The 27,833-nt window shown below is 45.7% G+C and overlaps 1 protein-coding gene across 1 annotated transcript in view; it reads left to right on the top strand.

The window, feature by feature from the left end:
* Positions 1-1,702: 1,702 nt before the first annotated feature.
* Positions 1,703-27,833, top strand: part of LOC137361212 (plexin A3-like) — a gene marked incomplete at both ends in the record, with an annotated part of 270,436 nt that continues 244,305 nt past the window's right edge. Inside the window, one exon of the mRNA XM_068026127.1 lies at positions 1,703-1,826. Coding sequence (XP_067882228.1) covers positions 1,703-1,826 — 124 coding nt within the window. The remainder of the gene's footprint in view (positions 1,827-27,833) is intronic.

Genomic DNA, 27,833 nt, shown 5'->3' with positions numbered 1-27,833 from the left:
TGGATTTGATCCTGTATAGTGAATTGTATTGGATTTGATCCTGTATAGTGAATTGTATTTGATTTGATCCTGGATAGTGAATTGTATTTGATTTGATCCTGGATAGTGAATTGTATTTGATTTGATCCTGTATAGTGAATTGTATTTGATTTGATCCTGGATAGTGAATTGTATTTGATTTGATCCTGTGTAGTGAATTGTATTTGATTTGATCCTGTATAGTGAATTGTATTTGATTTGATCCTGTATAGTGAATTGTATTTGATTTGATCCTGTATAGTGAATTGTATTGGATTTGATCCTGTATAGTGAATTGTATTTGATTTGATCCTGGATAGTGAATTGTATTTGATTTGATCCTGGATAGTGAATTGTATTTGATTTGATCCTGGATAGTGAATTGTATTTGATTTGATCCTGTGTAGTGAATTGTATTTGATTTGATCCTGTCTAGTGAATTGTATTTGATTTGATCCTGTATAGTGAATTGTATTTGATTTGATCCTGTATAGTGAATTGTATTTGATTTGATCCTGCATCGTGAATTGTATTTGATTTGATCCTGTATAGTGAATTGTATTTGATTTGATCCTGTATAGTGAATTGTATTTGATTTGATCCTGTGTAGTGAATTGTATTTGATTTGATCCTGTATAGTGAATTGTATTGGATTTGATCCAGTATAGTGAATTGTATTGGATTTGATCCTGTATAGTGAATTGTATTGGATTTGATCCTGTATAGTGAATTGTATTTGATTTGATCCTGGATAGTGAATTGTATTTGATTTGATCCTGGATAGTGAATTGTATTTGATTTGATCCTGTATAGTGAATTGAATTTGATTTGATCCTGGATAGTGAATTGTATTTGATTTGATCCTGTGTAGTGAATTGTATTTGATTTGATCCTGTATAGTGAATTGTATTTGATTTGATCCTGTATAGTGAATTGTATTTGATTTGATCCTGTATAGTGAATTGTATTTGATTTGATCCTGTATAGTGAATTGTATTTGATTTGATCCTGTGTAGTGAATTGTATTGGATTTGATCCTGTGTAGTGAATTGTATTGGATTTGATCCTGTGTCGTGAATTGTATTTGATTTGATCCTGTATAGTGAATTGTATTTGATTTGATCCTGTATAGTGAATTGTATTGGATTTGATCCTGTATAGTGAATTGTATTTGATTTGATCCTGTATAGTGAATTGTATTGGATTTGATCCAGTATAGTGAATTGTATTTGATTTGATCCTGTATAGTGAATTGTATTGGATTTGATCCTGTATAGTGAATTGTATTGGATTTGATCCTGTATAGTGAATTGTATTTGATTTGATCCTGTATCGTGAATTGTATTGGATTTGATCCTGTATAGTGAATTGTATTTGATTTGATCCTGTATAGTGAATTGTATTGGATTTGATCCTGTATAGTGAATTGTATTTGATTTGATCCTGTATAGTGAATTGTATTTGATTTGATCCTGTATCGTGAATTGTATTGGATTTGATCCTGTATCGTGAATTGTATTTGATTTGATCCTGCATAGTGAATTGTATTGGATTTGATCCTGTATAGTGAATTGTATTTGATTTGATCCTGTATCGTGAATTGTATTTGATTTGATCCTGTGTAGTGAACTGTGTTGGATTGAGCTGTTGTTTTTGTTTGTCTGTCTCCCTCCCCACCATCCAGGTGCACCCAGCGGAGCGAGTGTAACCGAGCCAATGAGCCACAACGTTTCGCCACTGAATCTAACCGCTGTGTCCAGTTGACCGTCCGTCCCAACAACCTCTCCGTGATGATGCCCGATGTACCGGTCAGTATCTGCACCCACCCCTGAGCCACTGTTAGAACTTCGGCTGCTCCTTGGTAAATGAGACTGGGCTGGGGGGAAGTGTTGCAGCTCATCGCAGACGATGTGTAAGGGCTGTATATTCAGCTGTCAGGGGCATCACAGTTTATCCCAATCACTGCCTGTTGCCTGTATCTTTGACCATGTGGCAATGAAGCATTGTCACTTGGACAGGTATCAATGTCTGACCAGGATCTAGAGAAATGTACCCAGTGTCTTGAGACAAAGTGGGAAAATGGGGGAACCATGACCCTGAGAGATGTAGACAGTCCATGATTGGGATCCTGCACCATTCAAAGCAGGAGGGCCTTGGGTTCAATTCTAGGCCTGTTGATTTGAAGTGCGCACCTTATACACTGCAGGATACTGTGCAGGGTTGTGGGATATATCAGAGTGTTACAGTGAGGGATGTGGGATATATCAGTGTGTTACAGTGAGGTGTTTGGGATATATCAGTGTGTTACAGTGAGGGGTGTGGGATATATCAGAGTGTTACAGTGAGGGGTGTGGGATATATCAGAGTGTTACAGTGAGGGGTGTGGGATATATCAGAGTGTTACAGTGAGGAGTGTGGGATATATCAGAGTGTTACAGTGAGGGGTGTGTGATATATCAGTGTTACAGTGAGGGGTGTGGGATATATCAGAGTGTTACAGTGAGGGGTGTGGGATATATCAGTGTTACAGTGAGGGGTGTGGGATATATCAGTGTGTTACAATGAAGGGTGTGGGATATATCAGTGTTACAGTGAGGGGTGTGGGATATATCAGAGTGTTACAGTGAGGAGTGTGGGATATATCAGAGTGTTACAGTGAGGGGTGTGGGATATATCAGTGTTACAGTGAGGGGTGTGGGATATATCAGAGTGTTACAGTGAGGGGTGTGGGATATATCAGAGTGTTACAGTGAGGGGTGTGGGATATATCAGTGTGTTGCAGTGAGGGGTGTGGGATATATCAGAGTGTTACAGTGAGGGGTGTGGGATATATCAGTGTGTTACAGTGAGGGGTGTGGGATACATCAGAGTGTTACAGTGAGGGGTGTGGGGTATATCAGAGTGTTACAGTGAGGGGTGTGGGGTATATCAGAGTGTTACAGTGAGGGGTGTGGGATATATCAGTGTGTTACAGTGAGGGGTGTGGGATATATCAGAGTGTTACAGTGAGGGGTGTGTGAAATATCAGAGTGTTACAGTGAGGGGTGTGGGATATATCAGTGTTACAGTGAGGGGTGTGGGATATATCAGTGTTACAGTGAGGGGTGTGGGATATATCAGAGTGTTACAGTGAGGGGTGTGGGATATATCAGAGTGTTACAGTGAGGGGTGTGGGATATATCAGAGTGTTACAGTGAGGGGTGTGGGATATATCAGTGTTACAGTGAGGGGTGTGTGAAATATCAGAGTGTTACAGTGAGGGGTGTGTGAAATATCAGAGTGTTACAGTGAGGGGTGTGGGATATATCAGTGTTACAGTGAGGGGTGTGGGATATATCAGTGTTACAGTGAGGGGTGTGGGATATATCAGTGTGTTACAGTGAGGGGAGTGGGATATATCAGAGTGTTACAGTGAGGGGTGTGGGATATATCACAGTGTTACAGTGAGGGGTGTGTGAAATATCAGAGTGTTACAGTGAGGGGTGTGTGAAATATCAGAGTGTTACAGTGAGGGGTGTGGGATATATCAGTGTTACAGTGAGGGGTGTGGGATATATCAGTGTTACAGTGAGGGGTGTGGGATATATCAGTGTGTTACAGTGAGGGGTGTGTGAAATATCAGAGTGTTACAGTGAGGGGTGTGTGATATATCAGAGTGTTACAGTGAGGGGTGTGGGATATATCACAGTGTTACAGTGAGGGGTGTGTGAAATATCAGAGTGTTACAGTGAGGGGTGTGTGAAATATCAGAGTGTTACAGTGAGGGGTGTGGGATATATCAGTGTTACAGTGAGGGGTGTGGGATATATCAGTGTTACAGTGAGGGGTGTGGGATATATCAGTGTGTTACAGTGAGGGGTGTGGGATATATCAGTGTGTTACAGTGAGGGGTGTGGGATATATCAGTGTGTTACAGTGAGGGGTGTGGGATATATCAGTGTGTTACAGTGAGGGGTGTGGGATATATCAGTGTGTTACAGTGAGGGGTGTGGGATATATCAGTGTGTTGCAGTGAGGTGTGTGGGATATATCAGTGTGTTACAGTGAGGGGTGTGGGATATATCAGTGTGTTACAGTGAGGGGTGTGGGATATATCAGAGTGTTACAGTGAGGGGTGTGGGATATATCAGTGTGTTACAGTGAGGGGTGTGGGGTATATCAGAGTGTTCCAGTGAGGGGTGTGGGATATATCAGAGTGTTACAGTGAGGGGTGTGGGATATATCAGAGTGTTACAGTGAGGGGTGTGGGATATATCAGAGTGTTACAGTGAGGGGTGTGGGGTATATCAGTGTGTGACAGTGAGGGGTGTGGGGTATATCAGTGTGTTACAGTGAGGGGTGTGGGATATATCAGTGTTCCAGTGAGGGGTGTGGGATATATCAGAGTGTTACAGTGAGGGGTGTGGGGTATATCAGTGTGTCACAGTGAGGGGTGTGGGATATATCAGAGTGTTACAGTGAGGGGTGTGGGGTATATCAGTGTGTTACAGTGAGGGGTGTGGGATATATCAGAGTGTTACAGTGAGGGGTGTGGGGTATATCAGTGTGTTACAGTGAGGGGTGTGGGATATATCAGTGTGTTACAGTGAGGGGTGTGGGGTATATCAGAGTGTTCCATTGAGGGGTGTGGGACATATCAGAGTGTTACAGTGAGGGGATGTTGCAGGTTCCGGGATTTAGATGTTTCAGTAAGAACAGAGAATATGGTAAAAGAGGGGGGCGTGTGGCATTTTTAATCAAGGATGGTATTACAGCAGCAGAAAGGACGTTTGAGGACTCGTCTACTGAGGTAGTATGGGCCGAGGTTAGAAACAGGAGAGGAGAGGTCACCCTGTTGGGAGTCTTCTATAGACCTCCGAATAGTGCCAGAGATGTCGAGGAAAGGATAGCGAAGATGATTCTCGACAGGAGCGAGAGTAACAGGGTAGTGGTTATGGGGGACTTTAACTTTCCAAATATTGACTGGAAATACTATAGTTCGAGTACTTTAGATGGGTCAGTTTTTGTCCAGTGTGTGCAGGAGGGTTTTCTGACACAGTATATAGACAGGCCAACCAGGGGCGATGCCACATTGGATTTGGTACTGGGTAATGAACCCGGCCACGTGTTAGATTTAGAAGTTGGTGAGCACTTTGGTGATAGTGATCACAATTCGGTTAGGTTTACCTTAGCGATGGGCAGGGACAGGTATATACCGCAGGGCAAGAATTATAGCTGGGGGAAAGGAAATTATGATGCAATTAGGCAAGATTTAGGATGCGTAGGATGGGGAAGGAAACTGCAGGGGATGGGCACAATCGAAATGTGGAGCTTATTCAAGGAGCAGCTACTGCGTGTCCTTGATAAGTATGTACCTGTCAGGCAGGGAGGAAGTTGTCGAGCGAGGGAGCCGTGGTTTACTAAAGAAGTTGAAGCGCTTGTCAAGAGGAAGAAGAAGGCTTATGTTAGGATGAGACGTGAAGGCTCAGTTAGGGCGCTTGAGAGTTACAAGCTAGCCAGGAAGGATCTAAAGGGAGAGCTAAGAAGAGCAAGGAGAGGACACGAGAAGTCATTGGCGGATAGGATCAGGGAAAACCCTAAGGCTTTCTATAGGTATATCAGGAATAAAAGAATGACTAGAGTTAGATTAGGGCCAATCAAGGATAGTAGTGGGAAGTTGTGTGTGGAATCAGAGGAGATAGGGGAAGTGTTAAATGAATATTTTGCGTCAGTATTAACAGTAGAGAAAGAAAATGTTGTCGAGGAGAATACTGAGATACAGACTACTAGGCTAGATGGGATTGAGGTTCACAAGGAGGAGGTGTTAGCAATTTTGGAAAGTGTGAAAATAGATAAATCCCCTGGGCCAGATGGGATTTATCCTAGGATTCTCTGGGAAGCTAGGGAGGAGATTGCAGAGCCTTTGTCCTTGATCTTTATGTCGTCATTGTCGACAGGAATAGTGCCGGAAGACTGGAGGATAGCAAATGTTGTCCCCTTGTTCAAGAAGGGGAGTAGAGACAGCCCTGGTAATTATAGACCTGTGAGCCTTACTTCGGTTGTGGGTAAAATGTTGGAAAAGGTTATAAGAGATAGGATTTATAATCATCTTGAAAAGAATAAGTACATTAGCGATAGTCAGCACGGTTTTGTGAAGGGTAGGTCGTGCCTCACAAACCTTATTGAGTTTTTCGAGAAGGTGACCAAACAGGTGGATGAGGGTAAAGCAGTGGATGTGGTGTATATGGATTTCAGTAAGGCGTTTGATAAGGTTCCCCATGGTAGGCTATTGCAGAAAATACAGAAGTATGGGGTTGAAGGTGATTTAGAGCTTTGGATCAGAAATTGGCTAGCTGAAAGAAGACAGAGGGTGGTGGTTGATGGTAAATGTTCATCCTGGAGTTTAGTTACTAGTGGTGTACCGCAAGGATGTGTTTTGGGGCCACTGCTGTTTGTCATTTTTATAAATGACCTGGAAGAGGGTGTAGAAGGGTGGGTTAGTAAATTTGCGGATGACACTAAGGTCGGTGGAGTTGTGGATAGTGCCGAAGGATGTTGTAGGGTACAGAGGGACATAGATAGGCTGCAGAGCTGGGCTGAGAGATGGCAAATGGAGTTTAATGCGGAAAAGTGTGAGGTGATTCACTTTGGAAGGAGTAACAGAAATGCAGAGTACTGGGCTAATGGGAAGATTCTTGGTAGTGTAGATGAACAGAGAGATCTTGGTGTCCAGGTACATAAATCCCTGAAAGTTGCTACCCAGGTTAATAGGGCTGTTAAGAAGGCATATGGTGTGTTAGCTTTTATTAGTAGGGGGATCGAGTTTCGGAGCCACGAGGACATGCTGCAGCTGTACAAAACTTTGGTGAGACCGCACCTGGAGTATTGCGTGCAGTTCTGGTCACCGCATTATAGGAAGGATGTGGAAGCAATGGAAAGGGTGCAGAGGAGATTTACTAGGATGTTGCCTGGTATGGAGGGAAGGTCTTACGAGGAAAGGCTGATGGACTTGAGGTTGTTTTCATTGGAGAGAAGGAGGAGGAGAGGTGACTTAATAGAGACATATAAGATAATCAGAGGGTTAGATAGGGTGGATAGTGAGAGTCTTTTTCCTCGGATGATGATGGCAAACACGAGGGGGCATAGCTTTAAGTTGAGGGGTGATAGATATAGGACAGATGTCAGAGGTAGTTTCTTTACTCAGAGAGTAGTAGGGGCGTGGAACGCCCTGCCTGCAACAGTAGTAGACTCGCCAACTTTAAGGGCATTTAAGTGGTCATTGGATAGACATATGGATGAAAATGGAATAGTGTAGGTCAATGGTTTCACAGGTCGGCGCAACATCGAGGGCCGAAGGGCCTGTACTGCACTGTAATGTTCTATGTTCTATGTTACAGTGAGGGGTGTGGGATATATCAGCGTGTTACAGTGAGGGGTGTGGGATATATCAGAGTGTTACAGTGAGGGGTGTGGGATATATCAGTGTGTTACAGTGAGGGGTGTGGGGTATATCAGAGTGTTACAGTGAGGGGTATATCAGAGTGTTACAGTGAGGGGTGTGGGATATATCAGAGTGTTACAGTGAGGGGTGTGGAGTATATCAGAGTTTTACTGTGAGGGGTGTGGGATATATCAGTGTGTTACAGTGAGGGGTGTGGGATATATCAGTGTGTTACAGTGAGGGGTGTGGGATATATCAGAGTGTTACAGTGAGGGGTGTGGGGTATATCAGAGTGTTACAGTGAGGGGTGTGGGGTATATCAGAGTGTTACAGTGAGGGGTATATCAGAGTGTTACAGTGAGGGGTGTGGGATATATCAGAGTGTTACAGTGAGGGGTGTGGAGTATATCAGAGTTTTACAGTGAGGGGTATGGGATATATCAGTGTGTTACAGTGAGGGGTGTGGGATATATCAGTGTGTTACAGTGAGGGGTGTGGGATATCTCAGTGTGTTACAGTGAGGGGTGTGGGATATATCAGTGTGTTACAGTGAGGGGTGTGGGATATATCAGAGTGTTACAGTGAGGGGTGTGGGATATATCAGAGTGTTACAGTGAGGGGTGTGGGATATATCAGAATGTTACAGTGAGGGGTGTGGGATATATCAGAGTGTTACAGTGAGGGGTGTGGGATATATCAGAGTGTTACAGTGAGGGGTGTGGGATATATCAGAGTATTACAGTGAGGGGTGTGGGATATATCAGAGTGTTACAGTGAGGAGTGTGGGGTATATCAAAGTGTTACAGTGAGGGGTGTGGGATATATCAGAGTGTTACAGTGAGGGGTGTGGGGTATATCAGAGTGTTACAGTGAGGGGTGTGGGATATATCAGAGTGTTACAGTGAGGGGTGTGGGATATATCACAGTGTTACAGTGAGGGGTGTGGGATATATCAGTGTGTTACAGTGAGGGGTGTGGGATATATCAGAGTGTTACAGTGAGGGGTGTGGGATATATCAGTGTGTTACAGTGAGGGGTGTGCGATATATCAGTGTTACAGTGAGGGGTGTGGGATATATCAGAGTATTACAGTGAGGGCTGTGGGATATATCAGTGTTACAGTGAGGGGTCTGGGATATATCAGAGTGTTGCAGTGAGGGCTGTGGGATATATCAGAGTGTTACAGTGAGAGGTGTGGGATATATCAGAGTGTTGCAGTGAGGGCTGTGGGATATATCAGTGTTACAGTGAGGGGTGTGGGATATATCAGAGTGTTACAGTGAGGGGTGTGGGATATATCAGAGTGTTACAGTGAGGGGTGTGGGATATATCAGAATGTTACAGTGAGGGGTGTGGGATATATCAGAGTGTTACAGTGAGGGGTGTGGGATATATCAGAGTGTTGCAGTGAGGGGTGTGGGATATATCAGTGTGTTACAGTGAGGGGTGTGGGATATATCAGAGTGTTACAGTGAGAGGTGTGGGATATATCAGAGTGTTACAGTGAGGGGTGTGGGATATATCAGAGTGTTACAGTGAGGGGTGTGGGATATATCAGAGTGTTACAGTGAGGGGTGTGGGATATATCAGAGTGTTACAGTGAGGGGTGTGGGATATATCAGTGTGTTACAGTGAGGGGTGTGGGATATATCAGAGTGTTACAGTGAGGGGTGTGGGATATATCAGAGTGTTACAGTGAGGGGTGTGGGATATATCAGAGTGTTACAGTGAGGGGTGTGGGATATATCAGTGTTACAGTGAGAGGTGTGGGAGATATCAGAGTGTTACAGTGAGGGGTTTGGGATATATCAGAGTGTTGCATTGAGGAGTGTGGGATATATCAGAGTGTTACAGTGAGGGGTGTGGGATATATCAGAGTGCTACAGTGAGGGGTGTGGGGTATATCAGAGTGTTACAGTGAGGGGTGTGGGATATATCAGAATGTTACAGTGAGGGGTGTGGGATATATCAGAGTGTTACAGTGAGGGGTGTGGGGTATATCAGTGTGTTACAGTGAGGGTGTGGGATATATCAGAGTGTTACAGTGAGGGGTGTGGGATATATCAGTGTGTTACAGTGAGGGGTGTGGGATATATCAGAGTGTTACAGTGAGGGGTGTGGGATATATCAGAGTGTTACAGTGAGGGGTGTGGGATATATCAGAATGTTACAGTGAGGGGTGTGGGATATATCAGAGTGTTACAGTGAGGGGTGTGGGATATATCAGAATGTTACAGTGAGGGGTGTGGGATATATCAGAGTGTTACAGTGAGAGGTGTGGGATATATCAGAGTGTTACAGTGAGGGGTGTGGGATATATCAGAGTGTTACAGTGAGGGGTGTGGGATATATCAGACTGTTCCAGTGAGGGGTGTGGGATATATCAGTGTGTTACAGTGAGGGGTGTGGGATATATCAGAGTGTTACAGTGAGGGGTGTGGGATATATCAGAGTGTTACAGTGAGGGGTGTGGGATATATCAGAATGTTACAGTGAGGGGTGTGGGATATATCAGAGGGTTACAGTGAGGGGTGTGGGATATATCAGTGTTACAGTGAGGGGTGTGGGATATATCAGAGTGTTACAATGAGGGGTGTGGGATATATCAGAGTGTTACAGTGAGGGGTGTGGGATATATCAGAGTGTTACAGTGAGGGGTGTGGGATATATCAGAGTGTTACAGTGAGGGGTGTGGGATATATCAGAGTGTTACAGTGAGGGGTGTGGGGTATATCAGAGTGTTACAGTGAGGGGTGTGGGATATATCAGAGTGTTACAGTGAGGGGTGTGGGATATATCAGAGTGTTACAGTGAGGGGTGTGGGATATATGAGAGTGTTACAGTGAGGGGTGTGGGATATATCAGAATGTTACAGTGAGGGGTGTGGGATATATCAGAGTGTTACAGTGAGGGGTGTGGGATATATCAGAATGTTACAGTGAGGGGTGTGGGATATATGAGAGTGTTACAGTGAGGGGTGTGGGATATATCAGTGTGTTACAGTGAGGGGTGTGGGATATATCAGAGTGTTACAGTGAGTGGTGTGGGATATATCAGTGTGTTACAGTGAGGGGTGTGGGATATATCAGAGTGTTACAGTGAGGGGTGTGGGATATATCAGAGTGTTACAGTGAGGGGTGTGGGGTATATCAGAGTGTTACAGTGAGGGGTATATCAGAGTGTTACAGTGAGGGGTGTGGGATATATCAGTGTGTTACAGTGAGGGGTGTGGGATATATCAGAGTGTTACAGTGAGGGGTGTGGGATATATCAGTGTGTTACAGTGAGGGGTGTGGGATATATCAGAGTGTTACAGTGAGTGGTGTGGGATATATCAGTGTGTTACAGTGAGGGGTGTGGGATATATCAGAATGTTACAGTGAGGGGTGTGGGATATATCAGAGGGTTACAGTGAGGGGTGTGGGATATATCAGTGTTACAGTGAGGGGTGTGGGATATATCAGAGTGTTACAGTGAGGGGTGTGGGATATATCAGTGTGTTACAGTGAGGGGTGTGGGATATATCAGAGTGTTACAGTGAGGGGTATATCAGAGTGTTACAGTGAGGGGTGTGGGATATATCAGTGTGTTACAGTGAGGGGTGTGGGATATATCCGAGTGTTACAGTGAGGTGTTTGGGATATATCAGAGTGTTACAGTGAGGGGTGTGGGGTATCTCAGTGTGTTACAGTGAGGGGTGTGGGGTATATCAGTGTGTTACAGTGAGGGGTGTGTGGTATATCAGAGTGTTACAGTGAGGGGTGTGGGGTATATCAGTGTGTTACAGTGAGGGGTGTGGGATATATCAGAGTGTTACAGTGAGGGGTGTGGGATATATCAGAGTGTTACAGTGAGGGGTGTGGGATATATCAGTGTGTTACAGTGAGGGGTGTGGGATATATCAGTGTGTTACAGTGAGGGGTGTTGGATATATCAGTGTGTTACAATGAGGGGTGTGGGATATATCAGAGTGTTACAGTGAGGGGTGTTGGGATATATCAGTGCGTTACAATGAGGGGTGTGGGATATATCAGAGTGTTACAGTGAGGGGTGTGGGATATATCAGTGTGTTACAATGAGGGGTGTGGGATATATCAGAGTGTTACAGTGAGGGGTGTGGGATATATCAGTGTGTTACAATGAGGGGTGTGGGATATATCAGTGTGTTACAGTGAGGGGTGTGGGATATATCAGTGTGTTACAATGAGGGGTGTGGGATATATCAGAGTGTTACAGTGAGGGGTGTGGGATATATCAGTGTGTTACAATGAGGGGTGTGGGATATATCAGAGTGTTACAGTGAGGGGTGTGGGATATATCAGTGTGTTACAATGAGGGGTGTGGGATATATCAGTGTGTTACAGTGAGGGGTGTGGGATATATCAGAGTGTTACAGTGAGGGGTGTGGGATATATCAGTGTGTTACAATGAGGGGTGTGGGATATATCAGAGTGTTACAGTGAGGGGTGTGGGATATATCAGAGTGTTACAGTGAGGGGTGTGGGATATATCAGTGTGTTACAATGAGGGGTGTGGGATATATCAGAGTGTTACAGTGAGGGGTATATCAGAGTGTTACAGTGAGGGGTGTGGGATATATCAGAGTGTTACAGTGAGGGGTGTGGGATATATCAGTGTGTTACAATGAGGGGTGTGGGATATATCAGAGTGTTACAGTGAGGGGTATATCAGAGTGTTACAGTGAGGGGTGTGGGATATATCAGAGTGTTACAGTGAGGGGTGTGGGATATATCAGAGTGTTACAATGAGGGGTGTGGGATATATCAGTGTTACAGTGAGGGGTGTGGGATATATCAGAGTGTTACAGTGAGGGGTGTGGGATATATCAGTGTGTTACAGTGAGGGGTGTGGGATATATCAGAGTGTTACAGTGAGGGGTGTGGGATATATCAGAGTGTTACAGTGAGGGGTGTGGGATATATCAGAGTGTTACAATGAGGGGTGTGGGATATATCAGTGTTACAGTGAGGGGTGTGGGATATATCAGAGTGTTACAGTGAGGGGTGTGGGATATATCAGTGTGTTACAGTGAGGGGTGTGGGATATATCAGAGTGTTACAGTGAGGGGTGTGGGATATATCAGAGTGTTACAGTGAGGGGTGTGGGATATATCAGAGTGTTACAGTGAGGGGTGTGGGGTATATCAGTGTGTTACAGTGAGGGTTGTGGGGTATATCAGAGTGTTACAGTGAGTGGTGTGGGATATATCAGAGTGTTACAGTGAGGGGTGTGGGGTATATCAGAGTGTTACAGTGAGGGGTGTGGGATATATCAGTGTGTTACAGTGAGGGGTGTGGGTTATATCAGAGTGTTACAGTGAGGGGTGTGGGATATATCAGTGTGTTACAGTGAGGGGTGTGGGGTATATCAGAGTGTTACAGTGAGGGGTATATCAGAGTGTTAAAGTGAGGGGTGTGGGATATATCAGTGTGTTACAGTGAGGGGTGTGGGATATATCAGTGTGTTACAGTGAGGGGTGTGGGTTATATCAGAGTGTTACAGTGAGGGGTGTGGGATATATCAGTGTGTTACAGTGAGGGGTGTGGGGTATATCAGAGTGTTACAGTGAGGGGTGTGGGATATATCAGAGTGTTACAGTGAGGGGTGTGGGATATATCAGTGTTACAGTGAGGGGTGTGGGATATATCAGTGTTACAGTGAGGGGTGTGGGATATATCAGTGTGTTACAGTGAGGGGTGTGGGTTATATCAGAGTGTTACAGTGAGGGGTGTGGGATATATCAGTGTGTTACATTGAGGGGTGTGGGGTATATCAGAGTGTTACAGTGAGGGGTGTGGGATATATCAGAGTGTTACAGTGAGGGGTGTGGGATATATCAGTGTTACAGTGAGGGGTGTGGGATATATCAGTGTTACAGTGAGGGGTGTGGGGTATATCAGAGTGTTAAAGTGAGGGGTGTGGGATATATCAGTGTGTTACAGTGAGGGGTGTGGGATATATCAGTGTGTTACAGTGAGGGGTGTGGGATATATCAGTGTTACAGTGAGGGGTGTGGGGTATATCAGAGTGTTAAAGTGAGGGGTGTGGGATATATCAGTGTGTTACAGTGAGGAGTGTGGGATATATCAGAGTGTTACAGTGAGGGGTGTGGGGTATATCAGAGTGTTAAAGTGAGGGGTGTGGGATATATCAGAGTGTTACAGTGAGGGGTGTGGGGTATATCAGAGTGTTACAGTGAGGGGTGTGGGATATATCAGAGTGTTACAGTGAGGGGTGTGGGATATATCAGTGTTACAGTGAGGGGTGTGGGGTATATCAGAGTGTTAAAGTGAGGGGTGTGGGATATATCAGTGTTACAGTGAGGGGTGTGGGGTATATCAGAGTGTTACAGTGAGGGGTGTGGGATATATCAGTGTTACAGTGAGGGGTGTGGGGTATATCAGAGTGTTACAGTGAGGGTGTGTGATATATCAGTGTGTTACAGTGAGGGGTGTGGGATATATCAGAGTGTTACAGTGAGGGGTGTGGGATATATCAGTGTTACAGTGAGGGGTGTGGGGTATATCAGAGTGTTAAAGTGAGGGGTGTGGGATATATCAGTGTGTTACAGTGAGGGGTGTGGGATATATCAGTGTGTTACAGTGAGGGGTGTGGGTTATATCAGAGTGTTACAGTGAGGGGTGTGGGATATATCAGAGTGTTACAGTGAGGGGTGTGGGATATATCAGTGTTACAGTGAGGGGTGTGGGGTATATCAGTGTTACAGTGAGGGGTGTGGGATATATCAGAGTGTTACAGTGAGGGTGTGGGGTATATCAGTGTGTTACAGTGAGGGGTGTGGGATATATCAGTGTGTTACAGTGAGGGGTGTGGGATATATCAGAGTGTTACAGTGAGGGGTGTGGGATATATCAGAGTGTTACAGTGAGGGGTGTGGGATATATCAGTGTTACAGTGAGGGGTGTGGGATATATCAGAGTGTTACAGTGAGGGGTGTGGGATATATCAGTGTGTTACAGTGAGGGGTGTGGGATATATCAGTGTGTTACAGTGAGGGGTGTGGGATATATCAGAGTGTTACAGTGAGGGGTGTGGGATATATCAGTGTGTTGCAGTGAGGAGTGTGGGATATATCAGAGTGTTACAGTGAGGGGTGTGGGGTATATCAGAGTGTTACAGTGAGGGGTGTGGGATATATCAGTGTGTTGCAGTGAGGAGTGTGGGATATATCAGAGTGTTACAGTGAGGGGTGTGGGGTATATCAGAGTGTTAAAGTGAGGGGTGTGGGATATATCAGAGTGTTACAGTGAGGGGTGTGGGGTATATCAGAGTGTTAAAGTGAGGGGTGTGGGATATATCAGTGTGTTACAGTGAAGGGTGTGGGATATATCAGTGTGTTACAGTGAGGGGTGTGGGTTATATCAGAGTGTTACAGTGAGGGGTGTGGGATATATCAGAGTGTTACAGTGAGGGATGTGGGATATATCAGAGTGTTACAGTGAGGGGTGCGGGATATATCAGAGTGTTAAAGTGAGGGGTGTGGGATATATCAGTGTGTTACAGTGAGGGGTGTGGGTTATATCAGAGTGTTACAGTGAGGGGTGTGGGATATATCAGAGTGTTACAGTGAGGGATGTGGGATATATCAGAGTGTTACAGTGAGGGGTGTGGGATATATCAGTGTTACAGTGAGGTGTGTGGGATATATCAGTGTGTTACAGTGAGGGGTGTGGGATATATCAGTGTGTTACAGTGAGGGGTGTGGGATATATCAGAGTGTTACAGTGAGGGGTGTGGGATATATCAGTGTGTTACAGTGAGGGGTGTGGGTTATATCAGAGTGTTACAGTGAGGGGTGTGGGATATATCAGTGTGTTACAGTGAGGGGTGTGGGTTATATCAGAGTGTTACAGTGAGGGGTGTGGGATATATCAGAGTGTTACAGTGAGGGGTGTGGGATATATCAGTGTTACAGTGAGGGGTGTGGGGTATATCAGTGTTACAGTGAGGGGTGTGGGATATATCAGAGTGTTACAGTGAGGGGTGTGGGATATATCAGAGTGTTACAGTGAGGGGTGTGGGGTATATCAGAGTGTTACAGTGAGGGGTGTGGGATATATCAGTGTGTTGCAGTGAGGAGTGTGGGATATATCAGAGTGTTACAGTGAGGGGTGTGGGGTATATCAGAGTGTTAAAGTGAGGGGTGTGGGATATATCAGAGTGTTACAGTGAGGGGTGTGGGGTATATCAGAGTGTTAAAGTGAGGGGTGTGGGATATATCAGTGTGTTACAGTGAAGGGTGTGGGATATATCAGTGTGTTACAGTGAGGGGTGTGGGTTATATCAGAGTGTTACAGTGAGGGGTGTGGGATATATCAGAGTGTTACAGTGAGGGATGTGGGATATATCAGAGTGTTACAGTGAGGGGTGCGGGATATATCAGAGTGTTAAAGTGAGGGGTGTGGGATATATCAGTGTGTTACAGTGAGGGGTGTGGGTTATATCAGAGTGTTACAGTGAGGGGTGTGGGATATATCAGAGTGTTACAGTGAGGGATGTGGGATATATCAGAGTGTTACAGTGAGGGGTGTGGGATATATCAGTGTTACAGTGAGGTGTGTGGGATATATCAGTGTGTTACAGTGAGGGGTGTGGGATATATCAGTGTGTTACAGTGAGGGGTGTGGGATATATCAGAGTGTTACAGTGAGGGGTGTGGGATATATCAGTGTGTTACAGTGAGGGGTGTGGGTTATATCAGAGTGTTACAGTGAGGGGTGTGGGATATATCAGAGTGTTACAGTGAGGGGTGTGGGATATATCAGTGTGTTACAGTGAGGGGTGTGGGTTATATCAGAGTGTTACAGTGAGGGGTGTGGGATATATCAGAGTGTTACAGTGAGGGGTGTGGGATATATCAGTGTTACAGTGAGGGGTGTGGGGTATATCAGTGTTACAGTGAGGGGTGTGGGATATATCAGAGTGTTACAGTGAGGGGTGTGGGGTATATCAGAGTGTTACAGTGAGGGGTGTGGGATATATCAGTGTGTTGCAGTGAGGAGTGTGGGATATATCAGAGTGTTAAAGTGAGGGGTGTGGGATATATCAGTGTGTTACAGTGAGGGGTGTGGGTTATATCAGAGTGTTACAGTGAGGGGTGTGCGATATATCAGTGTTACAGTGAGGGGTGTGGGATATATCAGTGTGTTACAGTGAGGGGTGTGGGATATATCAGTGTGTTACAGTGAGGGGTGTGGGATATATCAGAGTGTTACAGTGAGGGTGTGGGATATATCAGAGTGTTACAGTGAGGGGTGTGGGATATATCAGTGTGTTACAGTGAGGGGTGTGGGTTATATCAGAGTGTTACAGTGAGGGGTGTGGGATATATCAGTGTTACAGTGAGGGGTGTGGGATATATCAGAGTGTTACAGTGAGGGGTGTGGGATATATCAGAGTGTTACAGTGAGGGGTGTGGGATATATCAGTGTGTTACAGTGAGGGGTGTGGGTTATATCAGAGTGTTACAGTGAGGGGTGTGGGATATATCAGAGTGTTACAGTGAGGGATGTGGGATATATCAGAGTGTTACAGTGAGGGGTGTGGGATATATCAGTGTTACAGTGAGGTGTGCGGGATATATCAGTGTGTTACAGTGAGGGGTGTGGGATATATCAGTGTGTTACAGTGAGGGGTGCGGGATATATCAGAGTGTTACAGTGAGGGGTGTGGGATATATCAGTGTGTTACAGTGAGGGGTGTGGGTTATATCAGAGTGTTACAGTGAGGGGTGTGGGATATATCAGAGTGTTACAGTGAGGGATGTGGGATATATCAGAGTGTTACAGTGAGGGGTGTGGGATATATCAGTGTTACAGTGAGGTGTGTGGGATATATCAGTGTGTTACAGTGAGGGGTGTGGGATATATCAGTGTGTTACAGTGAGGGGTGTGGGATATATCAGAGTGTTACAGTGAGGGGTGTGGGATATATCAGTGTGTTACAGTGAGGGGTGTGGGTTATATCAGAGTGTTACAGTGAGGGGTGTGGGATATATCAGAGTGTTACAGTGAGGGGTGTGGGATATATCAGTGTGTTACAGTGAGGGGTGTGGGTTATATCAGAGTGTTACAGTGAGGGGTGTGGGATATATCAGAGTGTTACAGTGAGGGGTGTGGGATATATCAGTGTTACAGTGAGGGGTGTGGGGTATATCAGTGTTACAGTGAGGGGTGTGGGATATATCAGAGTGTTACAGTGAGGGGTGTGGGGTATATCAGAGTGTTACAGTGAGGGGTGTGGGATATATCAGTGTGTTGCAGTGAGGAGTGTGGGATATATCAGAGTGTTACAGTGAGGGGTGTGGGGTATATCAGAGTGTTAAAGTGAGGGGTGTGGGATATATCAGAGTGTTACAGTGAGGGGTGTGGGGTATATCAGAGTGTTAAAGTGAGGGGTGTGGGATATATCAGTGTGTTACAGTGAGGGGTGTGGGTTATATCAGAGTGTTACAGTGAGGGGTGTGGGATATATCAGTGTTACAGTGAGGGGTGTGGGATATATCAGTGTTACAGTGAGGGGTGTGGGATATATCAGAGTGTTACAGTGAGGTGTGTGGGATATATCACTGTGTTACAGTGAGGGGTGTGGGGTATATCAGTGTTACAGTGAGGGGTGTGGGGTATATCAGAGTGTTACAGTGAGGGGTGTGGGATATATCAGTGTTACAGTGAGGGGTGTGGGATATATCAGTGTGTTACAGTGAGGGGTGTGGGATATATCAGAGTGTTACAGTGAGGGATGTGGGATATATCAGAGTGTTACAGTGAGGGGTGTGGGATATATCAGTGTTACAGTGAGGTGTGTGGGATATATCAGTGTGTTACAGTGAGGGGTGTGGGATATATCAGTGTGTTACAGTGAGGGGTGTGGGATATATCAGAGTGTTACAGTGAGGGGTGTGGGATATATCAGTGTGTTACAGTGAGGGGTGTGGGTTATATCAGAGTGTTACAGTGAGGGGTGTGGGATATATCAGTGTGTTACAGTGAGGGGTGTGGGTTATATCAGAGTGTTACAGTGAGGGGTGTGGGATATATCAGAGTGTTACAGTGAGGGGTGTGGGATATATCAGTGTTACAGTGAGGGGTGTGGGGTATATCAGTGTTACAGTGAGGGGTGTGGGATATATCAGAGTGTTACAGTGAGGGGTGTGGGATATATCAGAGTGTTACAGTGAGGGGTGTGGGGTATATCAGAGTGTTACAGTGAGGGGTGTGGGATATATCAGTGTGTTGCAGTGAGGAGTGTGGGATATATCAGAGTGTTACAGTGAGGGGTGTGGGGTATATCAGAGTGTTAAAGTGAGGGGTGTGGGATATATCAGAGTGTTACAGTGAGGGGTGTGGGGTATATCAGAGTGTTAAAGTGAGGGGTGTGGGATATATCAGTGTGTTACAGTGAAGGGTGTGGGATATATCAGTGTGTTACAGTGAGGGGTGTGGGTTATATCAGAGTGTTACAGTGAGGGGTGTGGGATATATCAGAGTGTTACAGTGAGGGATGTGGGATATATCAGAGTGTTACAGTGAGGGGTGCGGGATATATCAGAGTGTTAAAGTGAGGGGTGTGGGATATATCAGTGTGTTACAGTGAGGGGTGTGGGTTATATCAGAGTGTTACAGTGAGGGGTGTGGGATATATCAGAGTGTTACAGTGAGGGATGTGGGATATATCAGAGTGTTACAGTGAGGGGTGTGGGATATATCAGTGTTACAGTGAGGTGTGTGGGATATATCAGTGTGTTACAGTGAGGGGTGTGGGATATATCAGTGTGTTACAGTGAGGGGTGTGGGATATATCAGAGTGTTACAGTGAGGGGTGTGGGATATATCAGTGTGTTACAGTGAGGGGTGTGGGTTATATCAGAGTGTTACAGTGAGGGGTGTGGGATATATCAGAGTGTTACAGTGAGGGGTGTGGGATATATCAGTGTGTTACAGTGAGGGGTGTGGGTTATATCAGAGTGTTACAGTGAGGGGTGTGGGATATATCAGAGTGTTACAGTGAGGGGTGTGGGATATATCAGTGTTACAGTGAGGGGTGTGGGGTATATCAGTGTTACAGTGAGGGGTGTGGGATATATCAGAGTGTTACAGTGAGGGGTGTGGGGTATATCAGAGTGTTACAGTGAGGGGTGTGGGATATATCAGTGTGTTGCAGTGAGGAGTGTGGGATATATCAGAGTGTTAAAGTGAGGGGTGTGGGATATATCAGTGTGTTACAGTGAGGGGTGTGGGTTATATCAGAGTGTTACAGTGAGGGGTGTGCGATATATCAGTGTTACAGTGAGGGGTGTGGGATATATCAGTGTGTTACAGTGAGGGGTGTGGGATATATCAGTGTGTTACAGTGAGGGGTGTGGGATATATCAGAGTGTTACAGTGAGGGTGTGGGATATATCAGAGTGTTACAGTGAGGGGTGTGGGATATATCAGTGTGTTACAGTGAGGGGTGTGGGTTATATCAGAGTGTTACAGTGAGGGGTGTGGGATATATCAGTGTTACAGTGAGGGGTGTGGGATATATCAGAGTGTTACAGTGAGGGGTGTGGGATATATCAGAGTGTTACAGTGAGGGGTGTGGGATATATCAGTGTGTTACAGTGAGGGGTGTGGGTTATATCAGAGTGTTACAGTGAGGGGTGTGGGATATATCAGAGTGTTACAGTGAGGGATGTGGGATATATCAGAGTGTTACAGTGAGGGGTGTGGGATATATCAGTGTTACAGTGAGGTGTGCGGGATATATCAGTGTGTTACAGTGAGGGGTGTGGGATATATCAGTGTGTTACAGTGAGGGGTGCGGGATATATCAGAGTGTTACAGTGAGGGGTGTGGGATATATCAGTGTGTTACAGTGAGGGGTGTGGGTTATATCAGAGTGTTACAGTGAGGGGTGTGGGATATATCAGAGTGTTACAGTGAGGGATGTGGGATATATCAGAGTGTTACAGTGAGGGGTGTGGGATATATCAGTGTTACAGTGAGGTGTGTGGGATATATCAGTGTGTTACAGTGAGGGGTGTGGGATATATCAGTGTGTTACAGTGAGGGGTGTGGGATATATCAGAGTGTTACAGTGAGGGGTGTGGGATATATCAGTGTGTTACAGTGAGGGGTGTGGGTTATATCAGAGTGTTACAGTGAGGGGTGTGGGATATATCAGAGTGTTACAGTGAGGGGTGTGGGATATATCAGTGTGTTACAGTGAGGGGTGTGGGTTATATCAGAGTGTTACAGTGAGGGGTGTGGGATATATCAGAGTGTTACAGTGAGGGGTGTGGGATATATCAGTGTTACAGTGAGGGGTGTGGGTATATCAGTGTTACAGTGAGGGGTGTGGGATATATCAGAGTGTTACAGTGAGGGGTGTGGGGTATATCAGAGTGTTACAGTGAGGGGTGTGGGATATATCAGTGTGTTGCAGTGAGGAGTGTGGGATATATCAGAGTGTTACAGTGAGGGGTGTGGGGTATATCAGAGTGTTAAAGTGAGGGGTGTGGGATATATCAGAGTGTTACAGTGAGGGGTGTGGGGTATATCAGAGTGTTAAAGTGAGGGGTGTGGGATATATCAGTGTGTTACAGTGAGGGGTGTGGGTTATATCAGAGTGTTACAGTGAGGGGTGTGGGATATATCAGTGTTACAGTGAGGGGTGTGGGATATATCAGTGTTACAGTGAGGGGTGTGGGATATATCAGAGTGTTACAGTGAGGTGTGTGGGATATATCACTGTGTTACAGTGAGGGGTGTGGGGTATATCAGTGTTACAGTGAGGGGTGTGGGTATATCAGAGTGTTACAGTGAGGGGTGTGGGATATATCAGTGTTACAGTGAGGGGTGTGGGATATATCAGTGTGTTACAGTGAGGGGTGTGGGATATATCAGTGTGTTACAGTGAGGGTGTGGGATATATCAGAGTGTTACAGTGAGGGGTGTGGGATATATCAGAGTGTTACAGTGAGGGTGTGGGATATATCAGAGTGTTACAGTGAGGGGTGTGGGATATATCAGTGTGTTACAGTGAGGGTGTGGGATATATCAGAGTGTTACAGTGAGGGGTGTGGGATATATCAGAGTGTTACAGTGAGGGGTGTGGGATATATCAGAGTGTTACAGTGAGGGGTGTGGGATATATCAGAGTGTTACAGTGAGGGGTGTGGGATATATCAGAGTGTTACAGTGAGGGGTGTGGGATATATCAGTGTGTTACAGTGAGGGGTGTGGGATATATCAGAGTGTTACAGTGAGGGGTGTGGGATATATCCGAGTGTTACAGTGAGGGGTGTGGGATATATCAGAGTGTTACAGTGAGGGTGTGGGATATATCAGAGTGTTACAGTGAGGGGTGTGGGATATATCAGAGTGTTACAGTGAGGGTGTGGGATATATCAGTGTGTTACAGTGAGGGGTGTGGGATATATCAGAGTGTTACAGTGAGGGGTGTGGGATATATCAGAGTGTTACAGTGAGGGGTGTGGGATATATCAGAGTGTTACAGTGAGGGTGTGGGATATATCAGAGTGTTACAGTGAGGGGTGTGGGATATATCAGAGTGTTACAGTGAGGGTGTGGGATATATCAGAGTGTTACAGTGAGGGTGTGGGATATATCAGAGTGTTACAGTGAGGGTGTGGGATATATCAGAGTGTTACAGTGAGGGGTGTGGGATATATCAGAGTGTTACAGTGAGGGGTGTGGGATATATCAGAGTGTTACAGTGAGGGGTGTGGGATATATCAGAGTGTTACAGTGAGGGTGTGGGATATATCAGAGTGTTACAGTGAGGGGTGTGGGATATATCAGAGTGTTACAGTGAGGGGTGTGGGATATATCAGAGTGTTACAGTGAGGGGTGTGGGATATATCAGAGTGTTACAGTGAGGGTGTGGGATATATCAGAGTGTTACAGTGAGGGGTGTGGGATATATCAGAGTGTTACAGTGAGGGGTGTGGGGTATATCAGAGTGTTACAGTGAGGGGTGTGGGATATATCAGAGTGTTACAGTGAGGGGTGTGGGATATATCAGAGTGTTACAGTGAGGGGTGTGGGATATATCAGTGTGTTACAGTGAGGGGTGTGGGATATATCAGTGTTACAGTGAGGGGTGTGGGATATATCCGAGTGTTACAGTGAGGGGTGTGGGATATATCAGAGTGTTACAGTGAGGGTGTGGGATATATCAGAGTGTTACAGTGAGGGGTGTGGGATATATCAGAGTGTTACAGTGAGGGGTGTGGGGTATATCAGAGTGTTACAGTGAGGGGAGTGGGATATATCAGAGTGTTACAGTGAGGGGTGTGGGATATATCAGAGTGTTACAGTGAGGGGTGTGGGATATATCAGAGTGTTACAGTGAGGGGTGTGGGATATATCAGAGTGTTACAGTGAGGGGTGTGGGATATATCAGAGTGTTACAGTGAGGGGTGTGGGATATATCAGAGTGTTACAGTGAGGGGTGTGGGATATATCAGAGTGTTACAGTGAGGGGTGTGGGATATATCAGTGTGTTACAGTGAGGGGTGTGGGATATATCAGTGTGTTACAGTGAGGGGTGTGGGGTATATCAGAGTGTTACAGTGAGGGGTGTGGGTATATCAGAGTGTTACAGTGAGGGGTGTGGTGTATATCAGTGTGTTACAGTGAGGGGTGTGGGATATATCAGAGTGTTACAGTGAGGGGTGTGGGATATATCAGTGTGTTATAGTGAGGGGTGTGGGGTATATCAGAATGTTACAGTGAGGGGTGTGGGGTATATCAGAGTGTTACAGTGAGGGGTGTGGTGTATATCAGTGTGTTACAGTGAGGGGTGTGGGATATATCAGTGTGTTACAGTGAGGGGTGTGGGGTATATCAGAATGTTACAGTGAGGGGTGTGGGGTATATCAGAGTGTTACAGTGAGGGGTGTGGTGTATATCAGTGTGTTACAGTGAGGGGTGTGGTGTATATCAGAGTGTTACAGTGAGGGGTGTGGTGTATATCAGAGTGTTACAGTGAGGGGTGTGGTGTATATCAGTGTGTTACAGTGAGGGGTGTGGTGTATATCAGAGTGTTACAGTGAGGGGTGTGGTGTATATCAGTGTGTTACAGTGAGGGGTGTGGGATATATCAGAGTGTTACAGTGAGGGGTGTGGGATATATCAGTGTTACAGTGAGGGGTGTGGGATATATCAGTGTTACAGTGAGGGGTGTGGGATATATCAGAGTGTTACAGTGAGGGGTGTGGGATATATCAGAGTGTTACAGTGAGGGGTGTGGGATATATCAGAGTGTTACAGTGAGGGGTGTGGGATATATCAGTGTGTTACAGTGAGGGGTGTGGGATATATCAGAGTGTTACAGTGAGGGGTGTGGGATATATCAGAGTGTTACAGTGAGGGGTGTGGGATATCAGTGTTACAGTGAGGGGTGTGGGATATATCAGAGTGTTACAGTGAGGGTGTGGGATATATCAGAGTGTTACAGTGAGGGGTGTGGGATATATCAGAGTGTTACAGTGAGGGTGTGGGATATATCCGAGTGTTACAGTGAGTGGTGTGGGATATATCAGAGTGTTACAGTGAGGGTGTGGGATATATCAGTGTGTTACAGTGAGGGGTGTGGGAAATATCAGAGTGTTACAGTGAGGGGTGTGGGATATATCCGAGTGTTACAGTGAGGGGTGTGGGATATATCAGAGTGTTACAGTGAGGGTGTGGGATATATCAGAGTGTTACAGTGAGGGGTGTGGGATATATCAGAGTGTTACAGTGAGGGTGTGGGATATATCAGTGTGTTACAGTGAGGGGTGTGGGATATATCCGAGTGTTACAGTGAGGGGTGTGGGATATATCAGAGTGTTACAGTGAGGGTGTGGGATATATCAGAGTGTTACAGTGAGGGTGTGGGATATATCAGAGTGTTACAGTGAGGGTGTGGGATATATCAGAGTGTTACAGTGAGGGGTGTGGGATATATCAGAGTGTTACAGTGAGGGGTGTGGGATATATCAGAGTGTTACAGTGAGGGGTGTGGGATATATCAGAGTGTTACAGTGAGGGTGTGGGATATATCAGAGTGTTACAGTGAGGGGTGTGGGATATATCAGAGTGTTACAGTGAGGGGTGTGGGATATATCAGAGTGTTACAGTGAGGGTGTGGGATATATCAGTGTTACAGTGAGGGGTGTGGGATATATCAGAGTGTTACAGTGAGGGTGTGGGATATATCAGAGTGTTACAGTGAGGGGTGTGGGATATATCAGAGTGTTACAGTGAGGGGTGTGGGATATATCAGAGTGTTACAGTGAGGGGTGTGGGATATATCAGAGTGTTACAGTGAGGGGTGTGGGATATATCAGAGTGTTACAGTGAGGGGTGTGGGATATATCAGTGTGTTACAGTGAGGGGTGTGGGATATATCAGTGTTACAGTGAGGGGTGTGGGATATATCAGAGTGTTACAGTGAGGGGTGTGGGATATATCAGAGTGTTACAGTGAGGGGTGTGGGATATATCAGAGTGTTACAGTGAGGGTGTGGGATATATCAGAGTGTTACAGTGAGGGGTGTGGGATATATCAGAGTGTTACAGTGAGGGGTGTGGGGTATATCAGAGTGTTACAGTGAGGGTGTGGGATATATCAGAGTGTTACAGTGAGGGGTGTGGGATATATCAGAGTGTTACAGTGAGGGGTGTGGGATATATCAGAGTGTTACAGTGAGGGGTGTGGGATATATCAGAGTGTTACAGTGAGGGGTGTGGGATATATCAGAGTGTTACAGTGAGGGGTGTGGGATATATCAGAGTGTTACAGTGAGGGGTGTGGGATATATCAGTGTTACAGTGAGGGGTGTGGGATATATCAGAGTGTTACAGTGAGGGGTGTGGGATATATCAGAGTGTTACAGTGAGGGGTGTGGGATATATCAGTGTGTTACAGTGAGGGGTGTGGGATATATCAGTGTGTTACAGTGAGGGGTGTGGGGTATATCAGAGTGTTACAGTGAGGGGTGTGGGGTATATCAGAGTGTTACAGTGAGGGGTGTGGTGTATATCAGAGTGTTACAGTGAGGGGTGTGGGATATATCAGAGTGTTACAGTGAGGGGTGTGGGATATATCAGTGTGTTACAGTGAGGGTGTGGGTATATCAGAATGTTACAGTGAGGGGTGTGGGTATATCAGAGTGTTACAGTGAGGGGTGTGGTGTATATCAGTGTGTTACAGTGAGGGGTGTGGGATATATCAGTGTGTTACAGTGAGGGGTGTGGGGTATATCAGAATGTTACAGTGAGGGGTGTGGGGTATATCAGAGTGTTACAGTGAGGGGTGTGGTGTATATCAGAGTGTTACAGTGAGGGGTGTGGTGTATATCAGAGTGTTACAGTGAGGGGTGTGGGATATATCAGTGTGTTACAGTGAGGGGTGTGGGATATATCAGAGTGTTACAGTGAGGGGTGTGCGATATATCAGAGTGTTACAGTGAGGGGTGTGGGGTATATCAGAGTGTTACAGTGAGGGTGTGGTGTATATCAGTGTGTTACAGTGAGGGGTGTGGGATATATCAGTGTTACAGTGAGGGGTGTGGGGTATATCAGAGTGTTACAGTGAGGGGTGTGGTGTATATCAGTGTGTTACAGTGAGGGGTGTGGGATATATCAGAGTGTTACAGTGAGGGGTGTGGGATATATCAGTGTGTTACAGTGAGGGGTGTGGTGTATATCAGAGTGTTACTGTGAGGGGTGTGGTGTATATCAGAGTGTTACAGTGAGGGTGTGGTGTATATCAGTGTGTTACAGTGAGGGGTGTGGTGTATATCAGAGTGTTACAGTGAGGGGTGTGGTGTATATCAGAGTGTTACAGTGAGGGGTGTGGTGTATATCAGTGTGTTACAGTGAGGGGTGTGGGATATATCAGAGTGTTACAGTGAGGGGTGTGGGATATATCAGTGTTACAGTGAGGGGTATATCAGAGTGTTACAGTGAGGGGTGTGGGATATATCAGAGTGTTACAGTGAGGGGTGTGGGATATATCAGTGTTACAGTGAGGGGTGTGGGATATATCAGTGTTACAGTGAGGGGTGTGGGATATATCAGAGTGTTACAGTGAGGGGTGTGGGATATATCAGAGTGTTACAGTGAGGGGTGTGGGATATATCAGAGTGTTACAGTGAGGGGTGTGGGATATATCAGTGTGTTACAGTGAGGGGTGTGGGATATATCAGAGTGTTACAGTGAGGGGTGTGGGATATATCAGAGTGTTACAGTGAGGGGTGTGGGATATATCAGTGTTGCAGTGAGGGGTGTGGGGTATATCAGTGTGTTACAGTGAGGGGTGTGGGATATATCAGAGTGTTACAGTGAGGGATGTGGGATATATCAGAGTGTTACAGTGAGGGGTGTGGGTATATCAGAGTGTTACAGTGAGGGGTGTGGGATATATCAGAGTGTTACAGTGAGGTGTTGGGATATATCAGAGTGTTACAGTGAGGGGTGTGGGATATATCAGAGTGTTACAGTGAGGGGTGTGGGATATATCAGAGTGTTACAGTGAGGGTGTGGGATATATCAGTGTGTTACAGTGAGGGGTGTGGGATATATCAGTGTTACAGTGAGGGGTGTGGGATATATCAGTGTTACAGTGAGGGGTGTGGGATATATCAGAGTGTTACAGTGAGGGGTGTGGGATATATCAGAGTGTTACAGTGAGGGGTGTGGGATATATCAGAGTGTTACAGTGAGGGGTGTGGGATATATCAGTGTGTTACAGTGAGGGGTGTGGGATATATCAGAGTGTTACAGTGAGGGGTGTGGGATATATCAGAGTGTTACAGTGAGGGGTGTGGGATATATCAGTGTTACAGTAGGGGTGTGGGATATATCAGAGTGTTACAGTGAGGGGTGTGGGATATATCAGAGTGTTACAGTGAGGGTGTGGGATATATCAGAGTGTTACAGTGAGGGGTGTGGGATATATCAGTGTGTTACAGTGAGGGGTGTGGGATATATCAGAGTGTTACAGTGAGGGGTGTGGGATATATCAGAGTGTTACAGTGAGGGGTGTGGGATATATCAGAGTGTTACAGTGAGGGTGTGGGATATATCAGAGTGTTACAGTGAGGGGTGTGGGATATATCAGAGTGTTACAGTGAGGGTGTGGGATATATCAGTGTGTTACAGTGAGGGGTGTGGGATATATCAGAGTGTTACAGTGAGGGTGTGGGATATATCAGAGTGTTACAGTGAGGGGTGTGGGATATATCAGAGTGTTACAGTGAGGGGTGTGGGGTATATCAGAGTGTTACAGTGAGGGGTGTGGGGTATATCAGAGTGTTACAGTGAGGGGTGTGGGATATATCAGAGTGTTACAGTGAG

Source organism: Heterodontus francisci, unplaced genomic scaffold, assembly GCF_036365525.1.
Source record: "Heterodontus francisci isolate sHetFra1 unplaced genomic scaffold, sHetFra1.hap1 HAP1_SCAFFOLD_896, whole genome shotgun sequence".
Classification (NCBI taxonomy): domain Eukaryota; kingdom Metazoa; phylum Chordata; class Chondrichthyes; order Heterodontiformes; family Heterodontidae; genus Heterodontus; species Heterodontus francisci.
This window is presented reverse-complemented; position numbering and strand designations above follow the sequence as displayed.